At 40.1% G+C, this 23893-nt stretch overlaps 3 protein-coding genes and 1 long non-coding RNA gene across 7 annotated transcripts in view; 2 read left to right on the plus strand and 2 right to left on the minus strand.

Moving 5' to 3' along the window:
• Positions 1-4145, plus strand: part of tet1 (tet methylcytosine dioxygenase 1) — a 39980-nt gene extending 35835 nt beyond the window's left edge. For all 3 annotated transcript variants that reach the window (XM_026189340.2, XM_080288199.1, XM_080288198.1), the window contains 4 exons: positions 65-202; positions 352-528; positions 617-761; positions 855-4145. In XM_026189340.2, the coding sequence (XP_026045125.2) occupies positions 65-202; positions 352-528; positions 617-761; positions 855-1873 (1479 nt within the window). In that variant the 3' untranslated portion in view covers positions 1874-4145. The remainder of the gene's footprint in view (positions 1-64; positions 203-351; positions 529-616; positions 762-854) is intronic.
• Positions 4146-7229: 3084 nt separating this feature from the next.
• eif4e1c (eukaryotic translation initiation factor 4E family member 1c) lies at positions 7230-17804 on the plus strand. Of its 2 annotated transcripts, XM_026190445.2 has the most exons (7): positions 7233-7372; positions 8732-8817; positions 15630-15725; positions 15933-15996; positions 16111-16224; positions 16348-16487; positions 16605-17804. In XM_026190445.2, exons 1-7 carry the CDS (start codon positions 7355-7357, stop codon positions 16717-16719), a joined length of 633 nt encoding a protein of 210 aa, XP_026046230.1. In that variant the 5' UTR covers positions 7233-7354; the 3' UTR covers positions 16720-17804. The 2 variants fall into 2 exon arrangements, with proteins under 2 accessions (XP_080144010.1, XP_026046230.1); XM_080287884.1 differs by lacking the exon at positions 15630-15725 and having other exon boundaries at positions 7230-7372.
• Positions 10491-11123, minus strand: LOC145419656 (uncharacterized). Its single transcript, XR_013900973.1, has 2 exons — positions 11003-11123; positions 10491-10922 (listed from the first exon to the last, which is right to left on the minus strand). It is a non-coding gene; the product is annotated as an uncharacterized LOC145419656 (long non-coding RNA).
• A 541-nt stretch (positions 17805-18345) lies between the features above and the next one.
• LOC113035124 (transmembrane protein 150A) lies at positions 18346-23893 on the minus strand. Its single transcript, XM_026190444.2, has 7 exons — positions 23580-23893; positions 22884-22931; positions 22726-22791; positions 22566-22633; positions 22345-22475; positions 20872-21049; positions 18346-19587 (listed from the first exon to the last, which is right to left on the minus strand). The coding sequence occupies exons 1-7, from the start codon at positions 23642-23644 to the stop codon at positions 19394-19396; spliced, it is 750 nt and encodes a 249-aa protein (XP_026046229.1). The 5' UTR covers positions 23645-23893; the 3' UTR covers positions 18346-19393.

The raw sequence follows: 23893 nt of genomic DNA on the forward strand, positions 1-23893 counted from the left end.
TCTACGGACTCTTAAGAGTTTTAAGAAATCTTTCCTTAGTGTCCTGTTTTTTCGGGTCTCACAGGTGGAATATGAGGCGGCGGGGGGTGAATGCCGGCTGGGCAAGAAGGAGGGACGTCCTTTTTCTGGGGTTACAGCTTGTGTGGATTTCTGTGCACACGCTCACAAAGACACTAGCAACATGAATAATGGCAGCACCGTGGTAAGCAAGCTTAAGAATGCGATACCATGTAATTTACTCCTACATGGTGCATCTAAATTTGAAGGTCAACAGCTTTTTGTTTGGAAGTATTAAACCGATCCTGTTTGGCTGAAAATTTAGCTTTTTGGCTTTGGGTTGGTGTTTTTTAGGTTTGCACTTTAACCAAGGAAGACAACCGTGCAGTTCGTAACATGCCAGAGGATGAGCAGCTCCACGTGCTGCCACTTTACAAGATTTCTGACACAGATGAGTTTGGTCACGCTGAGGGCCAGATGGCAAAGATCCAAAGTGGTGCTCTTCAAGTTCTGTCTTCGTTTCCTCGAGAGGTGAGTGAACCAAAAAGGATCTTGTTTTGTTGTGGGTCAGTGTGCAGTGTTAACATGCTTTAAATAATTCAATTTTGGTACATGTCAGGTTCGTCTGCTGGCAGAGCCGGTAAAATCAGCCCGTAAGATCAGACAAGAGGCTCGCCTTAAGGCTCAAGCAGAGCGACTGGAGAAGAAGCTCGGGGTGACTCCTCTCACTCCTGGAAAAGTGAAAGTTGAAAGCCCCAACAAAGGTAGTACATTCACGCCACTGGTCATTTAAGATTTATAGCTGTTTTAATAGAACCACATTAAAATATATGAATTTTCTTCCAACAAAACAAAAGCTGGATACAACAGCTCTTACAGACCTGCTAGTGTGGAAAGGTACCTACCAGAGAAGAATCAACCCTGCACTTATAACCAGATCAGCAGCTACCCCACTGTGGGTCCAGGAGTCAACCCGCAGAGGGAGGTCATCTCACCCAACACCCATGGCCTGCCTGGCCTCCAGTTTGGACAGAATGGCTCAGTTCTCAGTTACAAGACAATGAGTGATACAGTGAATGGTTATTCTCCAGCATCTGGTGACCAGTGTGCTCCGACAGAGTGTATACCTCCACGTAACACACCTGCTGACTATGATGGTGCTTTTAAAACTGAGCCCAGAGAGGTGCACTCTTCTCCTCAGCACAAACCTCTTCCCAGTGGGAGCGCTCCTCCTCCCTCTCCGTTCTCCCCCAGTCCAACGTCTGAGGGCCTCTTCAGCCGGCTCAATGGGCTCCATGGGTCTGTGGGAGATGTCATAGCAGAGGCTAGGGGTCATGGCCTCCCACCGATGTCTCCTCTCTCCTTCCCTGTACAAACTCCACCATTTGAACCAGATGAAGTGAAGCAGGAAGAGGTGTGGTCAGACAGCGAACACAACTTCCTCGACAGCGAAATAGGCGGACTCGCCGTGGCCCCGTCACACGGCTCCATCCTAATCGAGTGCGCGCGGCGGGAGCTCCACGCCACTACTCCAGTCCTCAAGCCAAATCGCAGCCACCCCACCCGCATCTCTCTAGTCTTCTACCAGCATAAGTCTCTAAATGAGCCGGGCCACGGGATGGCTATGTGGGATGCCAAAATGGCCAAGCGGGAACGGGACAGAGAGGAGGAGGCTGAGAGATTGAGGCTGGAGGGCAGCCTTAGTAAAGTTGCTGGAGGGGTGGAGGGAGAGGAGGAAAAGGGTGAGGAGACAGAGGAGGCGAGGATTATGAATGTCCCCACACGTAAGGCATGGACTCTCCCAAGGGACGGGGTCATCACCGCGTCCCCGTATGCTCTTACCCAAGTGACGGGTCCATACAATCGCTGGTCTTAGTCAACGTGTTTTAAACCTTGACATTCACACACACACACACACACAGAAAACTCCTACACCCTGTGCTTCTGCCTTACCTCAGACAATTTTAAACTGCTACTCTCATTTTTATTCTTTTTTTTTTTCATCGAGCTTTTCTTATACCTGTTCACTTTGCCCTTCTTCGTCTCTTCCTTCAGAGCGATGAAGAAGACCAAAGGTTGTCGGCTTTTTAACTGTGAGTTTCGGTGTCGGTTTTTATTGTAAAGAGATGGTGCTTTGAAGCATTTAAAATACATTTTTAAACTGGTTTTATATACAGAACAAACAGAAAAAAAAAGATGTGATTATTTATTCTGATCATAACGATTTATATTTAATTTCTGGTGTAAGCCTGTTTACTGCAAGATTTCTACGATGACCTGCATTATGTGTTCAGATTTTATGTTGTACAGTAGAAATTTACTTTTTATTTCAGCCAGTAATTCTCTTTTCAGAAGATGAATCTCATTGGCTTTTTTTTTTTTTTTACATTGGTGCCATTCTCACTGTAATCTTTATTAAGCAAACTCATTACATCACATTATGTAGAAAACAAGACTAATATTCTGCATATTTTTACTACAGATTGTCACATGTAGCATTACACATTTCTTTCTGCTGCCTCTGACTTCTGTCGGCGGTTGATGAAAGAAATGTACTTCCTCGGTCTGTTGTTTGTTTATTCGTTATATCCACATCTGGATAGTTTGTCTTTTATTCACAGATATGTATGGCATATTAAAAAGCACTTTTTTTTTTTTTAAAACCTAACTTGAAAAGGGTCCCAGTCCATAGGCCTGAATATGTATGTACAGACAGAGAAATATATGACATTTTTAGCATTAATCCTTTTTTCTTTCTTTTTTTACAGCATTTCTGCACTTAATTGCGTTTCACTCATTTGATTGAAGATGACATACATATCTAATGAAACTAAACACCTAGCGAGGAATAGTGAAATGCTACATCAGTAAAGTGCTTATCATCATTTGCACTTTACTTACGTTCAGCTTCTGGAAAAGGAATTCAGTTTTTTATAGGGAACAAGAGTGATTATAGGAATTAAAACACCTACTGTACATGATATTGGTGCTAAGAAGACCTTTTTTTTTTTCTTTCCAGAAACCACAAAGTGTCAGATATGTCAACAGATCATGCTCGGCTTTTATGTCCATACTCTTAAGTTTGAGCATAAAGCTGCATTAGCCACTGCTGAATAATCAATCTGTTTCTTTTCCCTTGTCTTTTGTTGTGAAACCACTCAAACACCAGATCCCACTTAGCCAGCTGCCTAAGACGATTTCGGGTGCTTGACCTTTGCGAAAACTTTGTTTACAGAACGCTTTTTTACAGGGTCTAAAAAAAGGGGGGTTGGTGTCAACTCCTGATTAATCAGGATTTCTTCCTTGTTATTTTTCTGTTACCCATACAAGCAAAGCTCTTAATTTTAAGAATGACTCAAGAGATGGAGACATAATATTCACACTAAAACTGATGGCATAACATTTCCTGTAGACGCATTTGGGTCTTTTAAACACTTTGACTTCCTTTTGGTGCTAATAGGACAAGATGTCAAGGTACATGCATTGACGCAACCTGCTTATGTACTGTATAACAGTGATGGCACGGTGCTTTTTGAAACTCAGCACTCACTGATCCTGTATTTGATTCAGTTCAGTTCATTTCTTCTGGTCGTTACCGGCTGGCAACATCATGACATACCTTAATTTGTCAAGTACAAGTAAAACAGCGCACTATGGGCAGATGTCCACATAGAGTTCAAATGTCTTCCACAGTTAAACCCAACTCTGCAGCAGTTATCAAAAGTCACACAAATAAAGATGAATGTAAAACTGTTTTTTAAATGAGTTCAATTTAGAAAGAATATTTTTTGAACATCACGTGATGAAATTACAGTTCTAAATGTTTCTCTCGACTTACTGTGGGGGACGGTTTTAGTCCATTTCTTTAATCAACAAAGAACTAACAACGAGCACCAGCATTAAAAAAAATGGGGAAAATTCTTAGTAGAAAATGTGTAAATATGTATGTGAACCATATTGTTTTTACTGTATTGTTACCGGTGTTTAGACAATGGGTGATCTTGCTTACTTTGAAACTGAATTACTGTACGTCGCTTAAAGTATATCCAGTTTAGACTTGAGAAGAGAATAAATTTCGCATTCCTTTTATGGATGGCTGATCTCTTTCGGGATTGTGAAATAAAGTCATATTTATATTTTGGACCCGATTATGATCTCCTCTTTTTTTTTTCTCCATCTGATTTTCCTATACTGGCTGTATGACTCACTGATCTGGTATTCCAATGAAGTCACTCAGACTTTGTCCCCTAAAGATGAAACATTACTTGTTTTTGTACACTTTGCCTCCTGAAGTAAAAACATGACGTTATTTTCTAGCTAGCTTGTAGATGTATGACAGTGATTTTCTCCTGAATAAATTAAGTGTAATGTGATTTCAGCACAACAGTGAACCTTCAGAGCACAACCGACAGTTAGATCCCTAATCTCTCGGACAAAGACACAATTTGGGGAGTTTTGTCTCTGTATAATGCCACAGTGCATTTTAGATCAAAACATTACGATTTGATGAAAGCACAAACTTGTTTAGCTTTAATTAAGGGGTTTAAGAATTAAGTTGGATTAACTGTTTAGGCTCAAAAGTAACAGGAGAAACTAACATAATTTTAAATATAAGGACAGTCTTTTCAATGTGGTGGTTGGCACCGTTTACTCACAGCAAGAACTCTCTGTGTAACTCCAGCTTTCTCCCACATTTCAAAAGCATGTATGGAGTTACCAGCTTTTAATTGATGATCCTAACTTAATTGCAGGTGTGAATGTGAATGGTTGCCTCTCTGTGTTAGCCCTACAACAGACTGGTAACTTGTCGAGGGTGTGCTCTACCTTTTGTCCTATGAAAGCTAGGATAGGCTGCAGCCTCATCACAACCTCAACTATGATTGGACAAATGCTTCTGATCCTACCATCAGAGTGTGAGCCTGTGTGTGATTCCAGAAAGGACTAAATGTGTGGAAAAATTAATTATTTTAAATTATTTTGACTGCTCAGTTGGAGTAGCAAAGAAGGGGAGAAAAGCAAAAAGACAATCCATAAACTAAAAAGTCACATATCAAGTGTGAAAAACAGCATGATTTATAAAGGCCACAGTGTTAAATCCCCGTAAGTTTTGTAAGTTGTCATTATTGTGTGAATGCGTTCACTCAGCTGACCACATGTGACCACAGCTGCATGGTCAGGAGTCGGGAACTATGAGTGCATGATTTAACATTAGTGTGAGCTCAGGCATTTCATCCAACACGTCCCTCTTATTCATTTTACAGTACATTTGTATGATTTAGTGTCTTCTGTAGGTTGATCAAGAGATTGGCTGAAAAGATAAAAATCCAGATGCTCTAGTGGCCCAGTCAAAGTGCAGACCTCAACCTACCTGAAATGCTGTGGTGGGACCTTAAGAGCTGTGCATAAATGCATGCCTGCAAACTGCTGTCATGTCCTCCATGTTTTCTGTATCTGATAGATTCATACAGAAAATATGGTTTTTCCAGGACTCCAAAGTCAACTGGAGTACATCTGTCTCTCCAGTACATGTCACACTTTGATTGATATAGAAGTAATAGGAACAAACCCTTCACCGTAACATGTTTCATTAATATAATATACATATATATACAGCGATCAGACACATGCACTTGATCTCCCTTTTGCTGCCAAAACAGCCATGACCCTTCGAAACATGAACTCCATTAGACCCCTGAAGTTGTGCTGTGGTATCTAGCACCAACATGTTTGCAACAGATCCTTTAAGTCCCGTAAGTTGTGAGGGGCGTCGCCATGGATCGGACTCGTTTGTCCTGCACATCGCACAGATGCTTGATTAGATTGAGATCTGGGAAATTTGGAGGCCATGTCAACACCTCAAACTTGTTGTTGATGCCCACAGCCATCAGGGATAAAGCATTTTCCATGAAAGGGTGTATATGGTCTGCAACAATGCTTAGGTAGGTGGTACATGTCAAAGTAACACCCGCATGAATGGCAGGACCCAAAGTTTTTCAGCAGTACATTGCCCAAACCATCACACTGCCTCCATAAATTCGGTCCATAAGTGCATCCTGGTGGAGGTGTTCCCCGGGTAAGTGTTGAACATGCACCCGGCCATCCATGTTATATAAAAGAAAATGTGATTCTTCAGCTACATACTCAACTTTTCTGCTCAACCCACAAATGCATTTTCTTTATAAATGGCACCATTTAAGTGGACATAAACTAGCTGTCCAATGATAAAAGATTTATTGCCAAGACGCATCATTACAACAAAGAACACACATTTCCTTACTAAAATTGAGTGCAAGTTTAATTGTTAACAATCGTTTCAAATCGCTTCAGTCACAAGTAAGTTAACTGAAGTTTCAAACTGTAAATTCACAACTTTAGTAAAGGTGAATCAGTACACACCCCTGGAGCGTTGTCTTTTTCTCACTGCATTCTCGCCTCTATGGAAGCTGGGAAAGTGGGGAAAACTCCCCCGGTCAGCATGAACAGTTAACTGTAATTAAATTAACCTCTCTTTGGGCTCATGAATAATAGTTTCAGTAGAGGCGTGGGAGGGGGGAGGCTGAGGGTAGTTTGCCAAAGAAAAAATACAGACACACAAATGTGTCCTTAACATGTGTGTAATTTAATTACACAAGACAGAACGAGATAAATTTTACAAATCTTTAATCCCTGAAACCTATTTGCTTTAATGTTGTCTTATTCTATTAGACACCACTTTATGGTTATGTATGGGAAATAAATTTACGGGAGAGGATTTATTTATTAAAACTTACTTACATACTTACTAAAAAGAATACAAACACACAAAATGTCTTTCATTTTAGTCCATTTCAATTTGGCCAAATGTCCCAGTACAATAATCATGGGAAGCCATATATTTATTAGGACTTTGGCTTCCTAAAGGTTAAATGGTTTTAATCTTAAGCTGGTTTAGGCATTCACATGAGAAATATTTTTCATATCAAGTACTACACTAGTAGTAACATTAATACAAACTAAATATTTTAAGCAATAAAAATTAACCTGAAATCAACTCTGGAAACTATTGTAGATGGAATTACAATTTTTAAATCACCACAAAATAAAATACTCAAAGCAGAGATAGATATTTTTAACCGTTTTGAATATACCTGCATGAATACTATTAGTTGGAGGTTTATTCACATTGGTTTATCTAAATTATTGTCCTCAGAAGCAGCCACTCAGTGGTAGTGGGTGTAACCCCTGTGCCCTTTCTCCTGCGACGACTCCCCGGATTCAGGTCATTCAGCTCGAACAGGACTGAGGCGGCTTCCGTAGCAGAGCGAGCTGTTGGAGTGACGCAGGAGCGCCGAACGGGCAGATCACTTCTACAGTCAAGATGGCGACATCGGAGCCGGTAAGAGAGACAAGAGATAGCACAAAAAATCGACTAATATGCACGTGAAGACCGGATAAATCTCCAATTCACCTACTACATACATCGCATAACTTTGCTTCTGTGAAACCGAACTGGCGTTTAGGCCAAATTAACGCGTTTGAGTTGACAGATGTTGGCGTGGATTAGCGCTAGCATGCTCAGCAGTGGGGATGTATGAGGCACTGCCTGACTTTGTTGGGCAGGGAGGGAGTGACTGACTGCACGTCGTTCATTCAAACTCCAGTCAACGCATTGTTTTAATCTAGTCGGGTATTACAGTCGATATCTTACGACAATTTTAATGAAATGCCATTACCTTTAAACACCCGTGGTGATATATTATTGGTGCATTTTTAGAAAGTCTGGACACGTGTATATCTAGCCTGCAGCTAGCCTAGCTCATCTGCTAAAACTAATGCTAGTAACTGTTATCTGTAAAGTTAGCTTACTGATTTTCTTTGTATATACCCCCTGCTGACTGTTTTCCATCAGCTCCTGCGTCTAATCCTTAAAAATGTAGTTGAGGTGGACTCTGATGTTGCTAAGTGAATCTTTATAAAAATGCAAGAGTATAAGGCAGAGCCCAGCTGTGAACTGGATAATGGGACAAGGCCCCATTAAGGCCCCCTAAAACAGAGGGGCTTAAGGTCATACCTTTGTTACGTTTCTGTAGATCACTTTAAATGCAAGCTATACTGTAATAATATTGCATTTTATAGATCATGTAAGCTTTTTGTTATTTATATATATATATATATATATATATATATATATATATATATACACACACACACACATTGGACTACATAGTTACACTATTCTTATTAGGGGCTTTAAGTAGCCCCGATTTAGGGATTAAATTGGTATGTTTTAGATTATGCTGGGAGTTTGTGAATCAGTCTAAGTAATTTATGTTTTTACTGTCTTATTTTTCTTTTTTTGAAAGGTTGGAATTATTCCCTAAATTGTAAAAGTATGTATTAGCTTCTGTTAGAAACTCAGTAGTAGTAGTAGTAGTAATAATAATGATGATGATGATGACAAAAAGCTTGCAGTGCTTTGTGATGTTATGATACTGTACACACTATGAAATTAAGTGTGTGATTACCCCCGACAAAAGCCCTTAACTGTATATGGCAATGACCATTCCATTAAGTTTTTATCGTTAACTTTGTTGAAATTTGTGATATTGAACTAACTTTGACTTTGAAGTAAAGGCAGGACTTTAGCAATATTATGATATAAATCTGACCCAACTACCCCAAATTTCTTTGCCATTTGTGATCAGTGGACTTGTGTGGTTGACTTTGTGATGTGTTTGTGTGCATGTCTCCTCAGAAAACAACTGAAACTGAAGATCAACAGACTGACGGTCAGGTTGTTGCGAATCCTGAGCAGTATATCAAACACCCTTTGCAAAACAGGTGAGAGTCAAACCAGGTTCTGAGTTTGATTTGGATGAAAGCTGCTTGTGCTTCCATACTCTGCAGTCTTCTTGCAACAACCAGCAAATCCTCTGGCCAAACAATCAGAAATGGCTGGTGTAAGCATTTCTAAAATTAGATACAGGGGAGGTTTCATTTAGAAAAGCCAAACTGTGCCTTAAGAGGTGGGTGTGGTGGTGAGATCAAACACACCCGTCTCGTTGATTCAGAGACCGGGGCCCTATTTCAGGAAGCCGGTTTAGAAAACTTAGAGTGAAAAACGATACTCAGGGTTGAGTAACCCCGAACTGTCCAACTCGGAATATTCGGTTTCAGAAAGGCTGATAACAATTAGTTCAATCAACGCGGAGTTGCTTTAACCCCAAGTGAAGCGCGTGCACGAGGATACATAAAGCCCTGATAAGCGGAGCACAGATTAAGCGAGTCACCATGGAGACGGAGGGAAAGAAGGCGCGGTCAATGTATTTTACAGCGCTTGAGGCCGAAATTCTGATGGCAGCATATGCCAATAACATGCAAATTTTGCAGAAAAAAAGGTAACACAGCCTCAGCTGCAAAAGAAAGGGAGCATGCATGGCAAAACATAGCCGACAGAGTCAATGCGTGAGTGTTAATTTAAACATTGATCTAGGGATTTCCACCCATTTAACACGTTATTTTATCATATGTTATTTTATTTGTTATTTTATACATTTTATGTTGTGATGTGATGTGAGCGCAGGTGCAACCCAACAGGCCCCAAACGTTCCTGGCAGCAAGTAAAAATGAAATATAAAAATATAGTCCAAACAGGTAAGGTGTAATTGTATTATGAGCCATAGTGCTTGGTCTGTTTGTCCCATGTAAATCGATTGCAGTTAGAGGCTACATTAATTTTCTTTCTGTAAGCACTTATTGAAATTATCTGAGCACATTACAAGTACATATTTGCTTACTCTGTATGCTCAAATGTGACCCGTTATAGCCAACAGAAAAAAAGCGGAGGCCCGAAAAACAGGTGGGGGTCCTCCACCACCACCACTCACAGAGGCTGAGCAGTTGGCCCTCAGCCAAAACAGTGGGCGCCCTGTGGCTGAAGGCATCTCTGTGGGGACATCCTCTGAGTCAATAACCCCGCAAGACACAAGTGCCTACATAGGGGGTAAATTCAAAATAATACATGATGTGCATACATCCTTTCTTCACAGTCACCTTTGCAGTGCTGCTCATTCATTTGATAAACTCTTTACCATAATGGATTATTTTGTAGTGAAGTTATTTTCCTACTGATTTTGCCTTGCCTCAGTCTTGGTTGTCTTTGAGAGCATAATGACAATGAAGTGTAAGGTGATTGGTATGTTTGTTAATTGCCATTTGGTCCCTTGTAAGTTATAAGTGACCTGTATAAACCTCATATTCTATCAGTTGATGGTGGTGGTGTACTGCATCTGGTGCAGCCTCCTGTTGAGCCAGACCAACATGCAGTTGTGAGTAATACTCCACAGATTATATGAGTTTACAGTAGAACAGCAATGTTGTTTATTTCTTTACTACAGGAAAATAATGACGAAACATTGACAGCTGTTACAGAGGAGGAACAACAGAGACACTTTATGAGGTTTACATCTTTTAATACTTTGTGTACAGGAAATACAGGCGACCAATAAAGCCAGTTGAACAGAAAATCTGTTTATTCGTCTTTCAACATGTTGAGGTGATGGGTCAAAAGAAATGATTGTGACATATGGTGTCTCTGACTGCGCTTCCATCTTGTATGTCCGTGGGAGGGTCAGGATGTTCATGGTTTGGATCACTGCTGATGTCTGGTTCAGAAGGACAGTGTTCTCCTCTAATTGTGGCAATGTTGTGAAGAATCACACATGCCACAATAATGTCACATGCCCTTTCTGGGGTGACCCTGAGTCTTTGCAGGCACTGGAACCGGGCCTTAAGCATTCCGATAGTCATTTCAATTCTGGCTCTTGTCCTGCAATTAGCCAGATTATATCGCTGCTGTGGGCCCGGTTCAGGGTCAGGGTAAGGGGTAAGCAAATAGGGTAAACATGGATACCCCCTATCACCAAGCAAGTAGCCAGTGAACTCTCCTAAGACAGAAGGGTACACTTCAGTTCAAATGTCCCTGAAGCAATTGGTCTTTATATATTTTAAAGTATTCTCAACTCACCATGTCCAAATTTTGTGCGCAGTGTACATTCACGGAATATTTGTGAGTCATGGACAGAGCCTGGCCGCTTGGCTTCCACATTTGTGATAATGTTGGCAGCATCACATATGATCTGCAATTTTGTGGCATCCCTCTTTGATAAATCTTGTGGGTCTATGACCGGGGAACACCACAAACGAGTGCAGGAGACGTTTCAGTGCAACTGTAACATTCCTGACTGCCCGACAGACGGTAGCCTTGGAAACGTGCTCAGCGTCACCAATATTGTACAGAAAGCTCCCGTTTGCAAAGAAACGGAGTGCGGTACAAAGAATATGTAATGGACTGAGCGCATGTCCGCGATGTGTCACATGCGTAATATATGGCCTGAGGATGTTATCCAAATAACTTATTGATTGTGCTGAGAAACGGTAACGTTCGCACAGGAAATCATCAGGTAATGATAAAATGTCCATACGCGCTCTGATCACTCTCTCCCGGCGGAGAGCTCTGCGGAGTATTTGGGCTTCAAGATCTACTGGCTCTTCAAGGAAGGGACACGCCATATCTGACACTTCCTACTGTCAGGTTTCCGACAAAGAGGCGGGGACAGTCAGGGTTAGTTGTAGTAAACCTGCTAGGGGGCAGGTTAGCTTCACGGAGTGTGTCGTCATAGTGACTCACTCAGGCTTCAGCTGAACTCGCTTTGTGAAACCGAAAAACCAGAGTTTTCGTTAACTCAGGGTATACTTAGTCAGACTTTGCACTAAACCGGCTTCCTGAAATAGGGCCCGGGACTGGACTCTCATCTGAAACAATTTTTAAGGTTGGTTTTGTCATGTTAATTAAATAGTTTGAGGCACAGACGAAACTCGTTGGGGTTGATTTGGATTATAATAGAATCTCTTCAGGCTTACCAGGGTGCCAAATTTCACCCCATCCAGAAAGGTGTCAACACCATTGAACATTTCACGCCTACTGATGTTTTAACACCCTTTCAAATATCACCTTTGTGACCGTTTTCAGAGGGAAGAGGGACTTCTTTTTTTCATCATTATTTACACACAAATACAGAAACTGAGCTCATTGAAAACATACAGAGATGGTGGGGCTAAATGTACTTAATCGCTTAGGATCAATAACCTTTCTCTATAGAGACAAAACAGCTGTTTCATTATGAAATCAGTGAAGAAGTTTTCCTTTAGGAATAAGGTTAGTTGTGTATTTATCACCGTGTGAAAAGTGTTATTTTACATTGAGTTGAAACTGGCATTTCATCTTCATCTAGTTTTAGGATGGGAGCTGTACTTTGACTTTTGGTCTTTGGCATCACAAACATACTTACAGTCATGTGCTGATTGATTTTTCTTTTTGTCCCTCTGGTCTCTTGGATGAAAGTGAAATTAGAAACTCACCACAGCACTTATTTTGACAGCGTAAACAGGATATTCAAATTACCCATCTAGTCACTTGGGAAAATTATGGATGAGTGCACAGCAAACGTGTTTTCAAGCAGTTACAGCTTGAGCATCATAGTAAGGATAAATGTTCAGTTTATTTTCATCAGGTTCATATTTGCACTTTCTGTTTGTTTTCTTATTTTAAGGTTTAAAATCAGAAGAGCAGATTGAGGAGTCATGTGTTTTGTTTTTTCCTCTGTGTTAGAATTGCAGTTGTTGTTTTTTCTATTGTCCTTTTAGAAATGTTATCATAGTTCTGCAGTGGCGACGAGCTATTCAGGAGCATTGTACAGTCGGTTTGGAAATGCTGGATGGTTCTCTTGGCAAGTCACTTCTAGGTCATTCTGCTTGTTCAGCTCAGCCTCAGAGGTCAAGGCTGTCCATCTCTGCTGCTTTCACCCTGGTTTTATTTAAACATATTGACGTGGGGGGTTTGTTTTCCATTTTGACAGTTTTGATTGCAGACTTCTCATTTTGAGGGCTAGGTGTTGTCACTTCTCTCTGGCTTCACTGTAAGGAAGTAGAGGACTGTTGAGTTATTTGGAATTTGTGGTTAAATATTCATCACAGATGTGTTTTAACTGTCTCACCGGCCGAAGGTGTGATTGGTTTCTTAATAAATGATTGAGCTGCTTTGTTATGTCAGTTTTAGCATCAGTGGTTGGCGCTCTCAGAGTGAGGTCGGAGTTTTTAGGTAAAGGAAGACAAGTTCTTATCCCCCTTTTTTTTTTTTTTTTTTTTTTTTTTTATAAATCTACAGCATGTCTCATTGTACTTGCAGATTTTTGCTTTTGTCTGTCATAAATATTTACTGCTGCTAAATTGAGAGGGGCTAAAATAACTTGTTTTTTTTGTTTTTTTAAATGAATAATGTGAGGGTTGCACAGAGGTTCAGTGTAAGTAAATACAGATTAGTTTTAACAGTGAATCACGCAGAGTCACTAATTAATACTAAATGAATAATTAGCAGACAAATCCCCTTTGACATCTGTTCAAGGTGGAATAATGATGGATAGTTTTACTGATAACAGTGCATCATACTTGGTGTTTTATATCTGTGCCATCTAATTGAATTATTCCCTGATACTTTATTACCATCCTTAAGAGATTCCCTTTAATATCTGCTTTCATAGATTTAAATATAATAATTGCTTATGAAGGTTTTCTCTTGCTTTTGGAAAGAGTTTGGATCTTGCTGCGGTCTGAAGGTGAGTCCAGAGATGGATTTGAACAGACTGCGCAGATCCGTTACTCAGCTGTTACATAAGATGATCACTTTCAAGTTTCAAAGTCATGCAGCACCATTTTCATATGGCACCGTCATTAAGCGAAACCAGCAGCTGCTGGGAAGTAGGAAGAACGCATTCAGCTTCTGCTTTGGAAAATTGTTTAGTATACAGTTTACTGGAGCTGAAAGTGAAGTGGATAGTTTATGCCTGTCTGCCCATGGACTCTTTTTATTTTTAAAATCACGACCGTGTTTTTTTTAAAGTCAGAAACACAACAACTCGTCTGTGTTTGGCAGCTGAACTATTAAAAATTCAGATGACAGTGTTTCTCTAGCTCTGCTGCGGCTCATTCTTATTTACTTTACACACATTCAGAAAACTGTGGGGACTGGAGCACGCTGATTAGTTCACAGCTGAACAAATCACATATTACTGTCTGTGTCAGAGGGTGATGTCACAGTAGTAAATTAATCAGTCCTCTTCAGGTTTGCTGTTTCGTTTGGCTGCATTGGCCTGAAATGATCATTTTATCTCTCGTGCGATTTTAAAGTACATGTGAAGAACAGAGCTGGCTTGACTTGCTGTCTGGCATATTTGTTTATATGCCATTACTAGGCATGTAGTCTTGGCTTGTGACTGTTCTGGGTTCACCAGAAGAATCACGGCTGTGAGCAGTCTGGTGTCAGTATGTGCAGTGTGATGTTCGCATTAAACAAATATACTTTCATCCTCTCTTTTAGCTCTGTTCGGTCCATTTGCTTCATTTGTGTCTATGGCACATGGGTGGGTTTGTTACAGTTGTAAGTGGAGGGGGGGCAAACGGTTCAGCTGATGTCCTCTCACTGCCCTGAACCCTGCCTGCTAGCCTCCCACCCACTGCCCCTTGGTAATGCATAAAAGAATTACAGCAGCCACTGTAAACAAAGAGTGCATTTGTAGTGCGGTTGATGGCTGGCTTTCTCTTTTTTTTTGCATTGACATTCATGCTTTTGTTACTAGCTGTTGTGTTCTTCTGTGAAACAGCGTGTACGTCTGCTGTTAGGGTAAACGTTTCACGCAGTTGTAACATAAAATAGACTTTGAGTCCTTGTTTTTGATTTTAACAGTGATGGTACAGCATTGAGCTGTTATTAAATTAAGAGATACAAAACATTGAATATGCTTGTACTGAAGAATTGATTGCTAACAATAATGGTTTTATTTAAAAAAAAGAAAATGTAAAGTACCAAATACCCTATACTGAGCCCAGCTGCTGTTAAGTAGGAACCCTAAATAGTGTTTTCCAAGAACCCTGCACTTTACTATTAGCAAAGATTGGCAAAGTGAAAAAAGGTCCAAAGTCACTAAAGGAAAGCACAAGGTGTGTGGACTGCAGCGCTGTATAGTGGTTTCAAAATCACGTACCATGCTGCCCAATGTCTTTCTACAGAGAAATCACTTAATTTCTGACACAAAACAGGCTAAAATACAAAAATGTAACTGTAGAAAAACAAGAGAGAGACAGACTTACTCAGGCTGGTATGGCCGGATTTGGGCTCTCAGCACCTGGTATTCCCATCGGCTGTCTCCCATCCAAGTATTACCCAGGCATTACCCCACTTACCTTCTGACATCGGAAAAGCTCGTACTGTGTTGGCTCTGCGACAGACTGGAAATATGTCCAGGTTGATACATTTGTAAGTGATGACAATTCTGATTTCTGATCCCCACAAAGATGGAGAAGTCAACAAGCAGGGAGTTTTCCCCTCACACTCACAAGGTTTGCTCAATCACAATTTGGGGCAAAGTCATGCACTTTCTTTTATTTTCAGTTTATGCATGTTCAGCAATCTGCATTTTCCGACATGGTTTTGAGAGATTTTCAAACAGTCAGTGTAATTACGCTCTTTACCTCTTGGTCTATGAATACTGAATTCTATGAATGATGCATTTTTATTTTATTGTTTGTTTGTTTTTTAGATGGGCCCTGTGGTATTTCAAAAATGACAAGAGCAAAAGCTGGACAGAGAACTTGCGTCTCATTTCTAAATTTGACACAGTGGAAGATTTTTGGGCGTAAGTTTTCTCTGCTGAAGTCAGTCTGAGTTATTGATGGTTTGTTATTAATGTGCACAACATGTCCCTTAATGGTAATGTCAATCAGGATCAGCATGTTTCACTTTACTGATTGTTGTTTAATGACCATTGTTCTGATAAAAGCTTCTGAAATTCTACAATTCGACACACTCATGTTGGGAATCTACTTTTTCATCTTTCTACCAGATTATACAACCACATACAGCAGCCAAGTAAACTCGGCTTTGGCTGCGATTACTGCTTATTCAAGGTAAGGCTCTTTTTTTTTTAATGTTAAATGTTTACACATTTTCCCTTAATCTCAGTTGCAGCAGAGTCTAAAGACATGGATAGGGTTTAATAGCTGCTTCATATTGTGCGTCAGGATGGGATCAAGCCCATGTGGGAGGACGACAGGAACAAGCTGGGGGGTCGATGGCTGATGACTCTCAACAAACAACAGAGGCACAATGACCTCGATCGCTACTGGATGGAAACGGTAAGACGGCTGTTTTCTGAAACCACTCAGTAGAGTCGTATCCGTTGGATGTTTCCCCTGATGGTTGTGATTTAAATATAAATGTATATATGTATAGTTTGACTTTTTTTGTGCTTTTTGCAGCTGTTGTGTTTAGTCGGTGAGTCATTTGATGAGGCAAGTGAAGACGTCTGCGGAGCTGTGGTCAACGTCAGACCTAAAGGTGACAAAATATCCATCTGGACGAGCAACTGCCAAAACAGGGACGCCATCATGACGATAGGGTGAGCCTTTAAAGTCACATTACTCATAATACGCAAGTAGGAGCTACAGTGGACCACTAAATGGCAACACTGAGCTTGCTTGAGTCTTCACACTGCTTCCATCTCATCTCTTCACAGGCAACTTTACAAAGAGCGTCTCAACCTCCCCATGAAAGCCATGATTGGCTACCAGTCGCACGACGACACGTCCAGTAAGAGCGGCTCCACCACCAAGAACATGTACTCCGTTTGAAAAAGCTCCTCATTTCAATTTGCTGTAGATTTAAACAATTGCCGATCTGCATCATCACATTAATTTTTGAGTTGTCAACTACTGTAGTGTCCTTTCCTTTTATTGCTAAGAGAGGTGTTCATAGCGTGTACAGCTGGAGCTTCTCCCAATTCAAGATGCCAGCGGAGCGGTTGTTTAAAGAAAAAGAAAAAACGGGGAGGAAGGGTATCGGGCTTGAGATGTTGTACGACGAGTAAGAGAACACACGATGATTTACTTTTAGAGTTGAAGACTTCTGTGATTAATATCAGTGACCTCTCCTAGCTTAGCTGAGAACAAGCTTTTTTTTCCAATACTTAATGGCTTGAGTTGTTTAATTAAAAAAGAAAGACTTAACTATAGGGCCTTGTGTTTCTCTCATGCTGAGTTCTCACTCTTTACAAAAAGTGTTTCTCACCTCACAGGAAAAAGAAGGCAGGCAACTCGTCCTCATACAGAACAAATTTTAAGGGCAATTTTAACTTGATTTATCCACAAGTGTTGAGCATGAGCCGGGCTTTCAGACGCACCAGCTTAAATAATCTACAGTATCTTAAAGGTTTGTAAAAGCTGTGGTCACACTCCAAAGTGTAGGGTTTGGATTAAGGCCACTTGTTGTTTCAGCCATGCTGGAATTATGGGATATTGCTTGTAGGTTTTGCTTTGTTTTTTCCCCTCAACTTTTTTTCTCTTCCCTTTACATTTATTTATAATGTATGCATTGCAGTTACTTAGTTGAAAGACAACCATGAAGCTCGTGTTTTTTCAAATTGTTCTTTTTTTTTTTTCTTTTTTTGTTATTAAGGTTAATAATGTGGACTACTGCATATAGATGACATTTTTTACAGTGTACCATACAGTAAAGATGCCGACAGAATTAGGTGTGCTTTTCACTGTTTTCTTCCTAACAAAAACTGTAGATAATGTCGCACTCCTCTCTTGGTTGTTGCAAAAGAAAGATGATATTCATTGTGAAATGATTTTGCTCATAATGTATCTTTATTATCTGTAATTCCAGGATGTATATTACCTTCTTTCAAGTAAAGTTTAAGTGCTTTGCATTAAAACCAGAAGCGTGTTGTTTTGTTTTGAGGTTTTTAAAGTTGGCAAACTTGCTTTCTTAAACACTAAGCTGATTTTTAAAATTCCGTTTTGACTACCATTTGTGGTATTTACCAACTCCTGGGAACAAAAATCTGACTTTTTAGTAAGTGCTATAGTGAGAAGCAGCTTGGGCTAATGTCATACTCGTGAGGAAAAATTAAAAGTGACCAAAAACTCACAAGCTTTGCAGATTTGTTGAAAATGATGGAAACTACCACAAAAAAAATGTAGCAGCAGTATATTCTGAGGAAGTTATTTTTCAGTTTCACACAGAGGAGAAATGTATGAAGTAATGCTGTGTTTTTGTCACAGCTGGATTCAAGTTGTTGGCTTTCTTTTTTGCGAGCAGAATCTACAGATACACCCAAACTGAAGAGCAGCTAAAATGACAGAATCTGGAAGAGGGGGGAAAAAGTGCACGAAGCCATAAAAACACATTTCAGCTTTTCAAAAGAGATGGAAGTATATTTAACTTTTACATTCTAATGAAAGTTTAGAAAAATGCACATTTTTAAGTTTTTTATTTTTAATTTGAATAGAAAAATGTCAGAATACCTCTCAGCATTGTTAACATGTCTGGTCAGAAAATTTTCAAAATACCTTTTAGCTACTTTATAAACTTTGAAAAGTGACGATTCAACTATACACCTGTAAATGTTTCGATGCTCATCAGTGTCTGGGTCAACATTTTCCAACTATGTGCTGGCAACTGATCAAGAGTGGAATAAAACAATAGAAGCCACAGATGCATAAATGTGAAGCAAACAAACTGGTTCAAAATACTGTATTAATGTGGGACACAGAGGCATGAAACTATTCTTTCCTTTTTAACTTTACAATTTATAAATCACTACTCCGGCTTTTCCTCTAAAGCACACTGAAATACATCGAACAGACCACAGTGAAAATCTCTGGAATGGAAAGGGTACTGACAACATCACCTTAAGTGTATGTAGCCAAGATTGCTTGTAATGTCCATTGGTCTATCGCTAGACCAGCTGCGGCTGATGACGCCTATTATTTTTTTACTGTCGTTCAAGTTAATCATCCAGTCAAACAGGATCTTATAGCGTCATGGAGACTTTTATTGTTTAAAAGGGTGTAAATAAAAGTCCTCCACCCTTTTAGCTCCAAACGCAGATATGTTTATCAGCACAGTGGCATGACTTCCTTGTGTGAAAGTAATACATCCCAAAGGGTTATGGAAGAGCTGTTACCTAACACAAAACTTGATCTGTGAGCGGTTTTTTTTAATTTTTTTTTTTTTTTTTACAAATTTTTCATTACAAAAATGATTGCACAACAAAAATAAGCTGTTCTGTAGATGGGGCATCTGCGTGAGATACAATCCAGCTGGTATGTTTGTTCGTTTGGTTCAATAAATATGGAAAAAAATTAGTAAAGAAGACCATCCAATCCAATCCATCCAAGAAAAGGAAAAAACAAAACACTATTGGTCCTTCAGCCACGATCCAGCCACTGTAGTAACAGATGTCCTTCTTGCAGCATCCTCACTTTCTGCATTGTTCAGCTGGATCCTGGCAGCCTTATATCAGGACATCGTCATAATCAAAGGCTTTACCTCATCTTGTTTGTTCAACAGATTCGAGAGCATATAGGACGAGAAGAAGAAAAATTCCACGGCGTAGCTGAGCTCAAACAGCTCCAGGTTCATACTCAGCATCCACTCAAAGACAGCAGACAGATGGATGTAGAAGTACTCGCTCTGAGCGAACAAGACAGTATCTGAAGGTTCTGGGTTAAGGGTGTTTCACTGGTCTACTGATGGTTAAAACTATGGAGGACATAGAGCTTACACATTTCTTTGACAAAAGAACATAGCTATATGAGGCGAAACTGTGTTTCTATCATTAATGTGGGCTAATTTGGGACTAAATACACTCTTATTGGATGAGCATGAATCAGCTGCATGGGCCAGCTCTTCCTGGAGTTCTCCCACACCTGACTACTGTGTGCATACATCAGGGGCAGAGTTAGCACATAGTCATGGCAACCACAACAAATCTGCTCAACAATCTAGCCACCCTTTGCAACCAATGAGACACGTTTGACCTTTACTCATAGAACTGAAGTTACATTCAGTAACCATTCGTCTTTGGCTATTGTTCTCATACACACACACAGCACAGCAATCCGTTTTATTGTAAACCTCATGAATGTTGTCACATAAAAAAAGAAAGAATAACTTCCCCAATCACTGCAGACTGATATCAGCAACTAACCATACGTAAAAATATACAAGAAACCCATAAAAGTAAGTTATAAAAGTGAGGAAAGAAAAACTCTGCTACTCTGCACAGTCAATAGATTCTGTATTCCTGATGTTAAATAGTGCTCTTCTGTACTCAAAGAGCTTCATGCAACATGCCTCATTCACCCATTCACACAAACACCTTTTTCCTATGCTTAAATGCCTTGTAGCTAACATTCACACACATTCATACTCCCATGGATGCATCAGAGGGCAGCTTTTGCTTAGTATCTTGCCCAAGGGTAATTGACATGCAGGCTAGAGCAGCCAGGGATCGAACCACTAACCTTCCAATCAGTTGATGACCTGCTCTACAGCCACCTCAATCACCGAATCTCTGCTAAATGCTAAATGAGGTGTCTAATGTTTCATTGCTGTGCATCTGATCCCATAGATCTACAAGGTTGAGGACAAATGTAAAGCTAGAAGGAAAAGGAAAGGAAAGCTATGGTTAATAATTCACTAAAAAAGGTCATTAATGTGTATCTGCTTCTGTCATGTGGACTTCTGTGGCCGGTCCCACTTGGTAAACACAGGAGCTGACCGGATCCAAATATGTCCCAGTGTGTTATAACTCATGCATTAGTTCTAGAGCTAGCTGCTGAAATCCCTTGTTTAAAGGAACACCAAATTAACCCATCAAAAGTTTACTATTAACCTGCGTGCTTAACCAGCCACAAGGTCGATGGGTATGGCTTAAGAAACAACAACAATAAAAATAAAAAATAAAGTTGGCTCCATGATTTGTGAAAGGATACAGATGACGGTCACAATTACTTGAATCACAGTGGAGATGATTCGCAGTGGGTAGAGAACCTTTTCATATCCAGAGAGGGCGCACTTCCCTGTCAGCACGGTGAGAATGGCCGTGTAGAAGCACGCGCACATGAAACTGATGGCAGCCCCGAGGTAGTGGAGGAGTGACACGTGAAACGGCTGTGGAGGACATTCACCATCAAATCCAGCGAATAATAGCAGGCTGTTTAAATCAAGACTAAGATTGCGAAAGGTGTTGGCATGTGAGCAGAGATGGGCAGTAACGCGTTACTTGTAACGCATTACTGTAATCTGATTACTTTTTTCAAGTAACGAGTAAAGTAAGGGATTACTATTGCAAAAACGGTAATTAGATTACAGTTACTTTCCCATAGGAACGCTGCGTTACTGCGTTACTAAAACCGTGATTTTTTGCGAGAATGTCTCACAACAGCTGTGTTGGTGACAACAGCTGTGTGCAGATCAACAATGGATCACATATCGATTGTGGGAGAGAGTATGAGCGTGCAGCGTTTAAAGCGTGGAAGTACTGACCTTACTTTGAGTTTGATTCCATAAAAAGTGACAAAAACATTAGCGTCCATTGTGCGTGGGAAGAAAACTTCTTTTTACAGCGAAAAACACCGCTAAACTTCCAAGCAAGCACCGACTGCGCAACGACTTAATGGGAAATTCACAGAGAAACTCGCGGATTCTTCAACTGACCGCGGCACACCTGCACCAGGGTAAACGGTTAAAAGATTAAAACTGATAAAACAAGTTAAAAAAAGAGACTTTTCCATTTGATTACATTTTGTATGATGGATTATGTAGAAAAAGTAGAATTGGGCTGAAAGATCTATCACTTTATCACCTCTTCAGGTTGTAAATCGTGTTTTTTAAAAGTAACTAAGTAACTAAGTAACTAAGTAATTAATTACCTTTGAAAATAAGTAATCAGTTAAGTAACAGGATTACTTTTTTGCAGAAGTAATCAGTAATTAGTTACTGATTACTTTTTTCAAGTAACTTGACCAACACTGCATGTGAGTGAGTACTATCAGGCAGTGTGCAGTGAAAAATACGATGTCGCCGAACAAGTTTATGATTTGAAACACTTTCCAAGTATTTGGATGTCCTTAAACCCTTTGTTTAAATTATAACTGGTTTCCTTTCATTCCTGCTTCACTAACTGATTTTTCTAGAATCGTTTTGTCACTACATGTAAGTGCAGTATAACACTACAGATCACGTAGCAGAGTGTCATATTTGCCCTTTAACACACTAAAAAACACTATAACCCAAGCATAAATGGCACTTTAGTGTGCTTGGGCTCTCATTATAGATGGCCTAAAGCTACAAGATACCCGCCTTTATTTGCTGTTTTAGCACAAGCGCAAACAGAAATTCTCATTTAGATCTGAAACAATGTAACCCTGCAGAAACACCGCTGCAGTATGACGTTCGGCACTTACGTTGCAGTTTCCGGCTGCGAATGCCCCCATGGCTGCAATCACACCGAAGACCAGTGCAAATTTACTCAGCATGGACTGACTTGAGTGCCTCTCCATAATATGGGCATGGTGGAATATGCAGAACAGGAAAACTAAAGAAGAGATCGCAGTTGGTGTGACACACATCCCTCATACATGTATATGTGTGTATAATGGTTTAGGCATTTAACAGGTAAACTCACACATGAAGGATCCGGCGTTGATTGTGGCTGTAAAAAGTGAATTTTCTGGCGGATATGTTCCACTTGAGCTGAAATAACATATTTAGTTTGTTTCATTCTGTCTCAAGATTTCATTCCAAGGAAGAAGAAAAATGAACGGGTGCATTTAGTCTTCTTTTACCTTATTGTAGGAACCCAGCAGCATCCAGCATCAGTATGATTAGCCCTGCAGTAGTTGCCGTTACCCCTGCGAACAAGTTAATTCCATTTTAGAGGCTGCATTATTAAATAAACACTGGGTCATATTTAAAACAAAATGAGGATGATTTAAAAAGTCACCAGTCAGTGAGGGCGCACACATGATTGTTGGAGAAGGCTAGCCCGTATCTGGAAATATAAAACAAAAGAAAAACTGTTAAGAATCTGCAAACATCAAACCAGAAATGCTTCCAAGGAAGTGTCACAGCATGTGAGCATCAACGCCAAGCACGTTTTCAGTTTGGTGTGACTCAGTCGTTAAAGTCGTTTATTCAACAAGATTTTCTTTTATGAACTTAGTGACAGACACAGTTCACACCCTGCAAACAGAACAAGCCGGCTCACATATTTTCAAACTCCAAAGCAGGTGAGTTCTGACGTGCCTTTACATTTAGAAGCTGCTCTGACGTCGACGACTGTTTCCACAGACGATGTGCAGATAAAACAGTACAATAAAAGATTGTGAAAAGCAGCGGAAATAATATGATGCCATTTTCTTTACTTCCTCTTCATGGCCAAATGTTATCAGCATTGCAGAAATCCCACTGATTTCTGAAAGTGCCAGGAAAACGCAGTTCATGTACTAAGCTTGACTATCAAGTACGTGGTGTGACGTTATCGGGAAAAACATTCAGATATGAATAAACTCTGTTTACTAGTTTCACATAGAAAGAACATTGTTATGACTGAGTAAAAATGACATGTTTAAAAACGTTCCCACAGCTTTATGACAGTGTAAATGTCAAAAAACAAACAGTGAATCTGTAGTAAACTTACACACTCCACGTTCCAATGAAGGACACCAGGGAAAGACAGATGGGGAAAATAATCCACAACCCCATGTCTGGATGATGATGACAACAAGCAGCAAAGAGACGGATTCCAGAGGTCCAGCTGTCTTAAAAATACTCAATGTCAAGCCTCTTTGGGGGGTTTATAGAAGCCTCATGCAGTCAGCATTATATACAATCAGTACTAGAACAGAAAACCCCCCAAAAAAAATCCTAACTTCAAGTCCTTGGAGCAGACGTTTGCACTGCTGTTGGTAGTTTAGTCTTCCTCCATCCGGAGGACTACCTCCCTTTTAAATC

This window comes from Astatotilapia calliptera, chromosome 13 (assembly GCF_964374335.1).
Source record: "Astatotilapia calliptera chromosome 13, fAstCal68.1, whole genome shotgun sequence".
NCBI lineage: Eukaryota > Metazoa > Chordata > Actinopteri > Cichliformes > Cichlidae > Astatotilapia > Astatotilapia calliptera.

What these genes read in the sequence shown, in the direction of transcription:
- LOC113035124 (XM_026190444.2), bottom strand. Translation starts at nt 23,644, where the DNA reads ATGGGGTTGTGGATTATTTTCCCCATCTGTCTTTCCCTGGTGTCCTTC. An exon ending in CAACGCCGGATCCTTCATGT is followed by an intron (nt 22,476 to 22,565) that starts GTGAGTTTACCT and finishes TCTCTTCTTTAG; the next exon opens with TTTTCCTGTTCTGCATATTC. An exon ending in AGTAATTGTGACCGTCATCT is followed by an intron (nt 19,588 to 20,871) that starts GTATCCTTTCAC and finishes CAGAACCTTCAG; the next exon opens with ATACTGTCTTGTTCGCTCAG.
- eif4e1c (XM_026190445.2), top strand. An exon ending in ACAGTGGAAGATTTTTGGGC is followed by an intron (nt 15,726 to 15,932) that starts GTAAGTTTTCTC and finishes TCTTTCTACCAG; the next exon opens with ATTATACAACCACATACAGC. An exon ending in GCGATTACTGCTTATTCAAG is followed by an intron (nt 15,997 to 16,110) that starts GTAAGGCTCTTT and finishes ATTGTGCGTCAG; the next exon opens with GATGGGATCAAGCCCATGTG.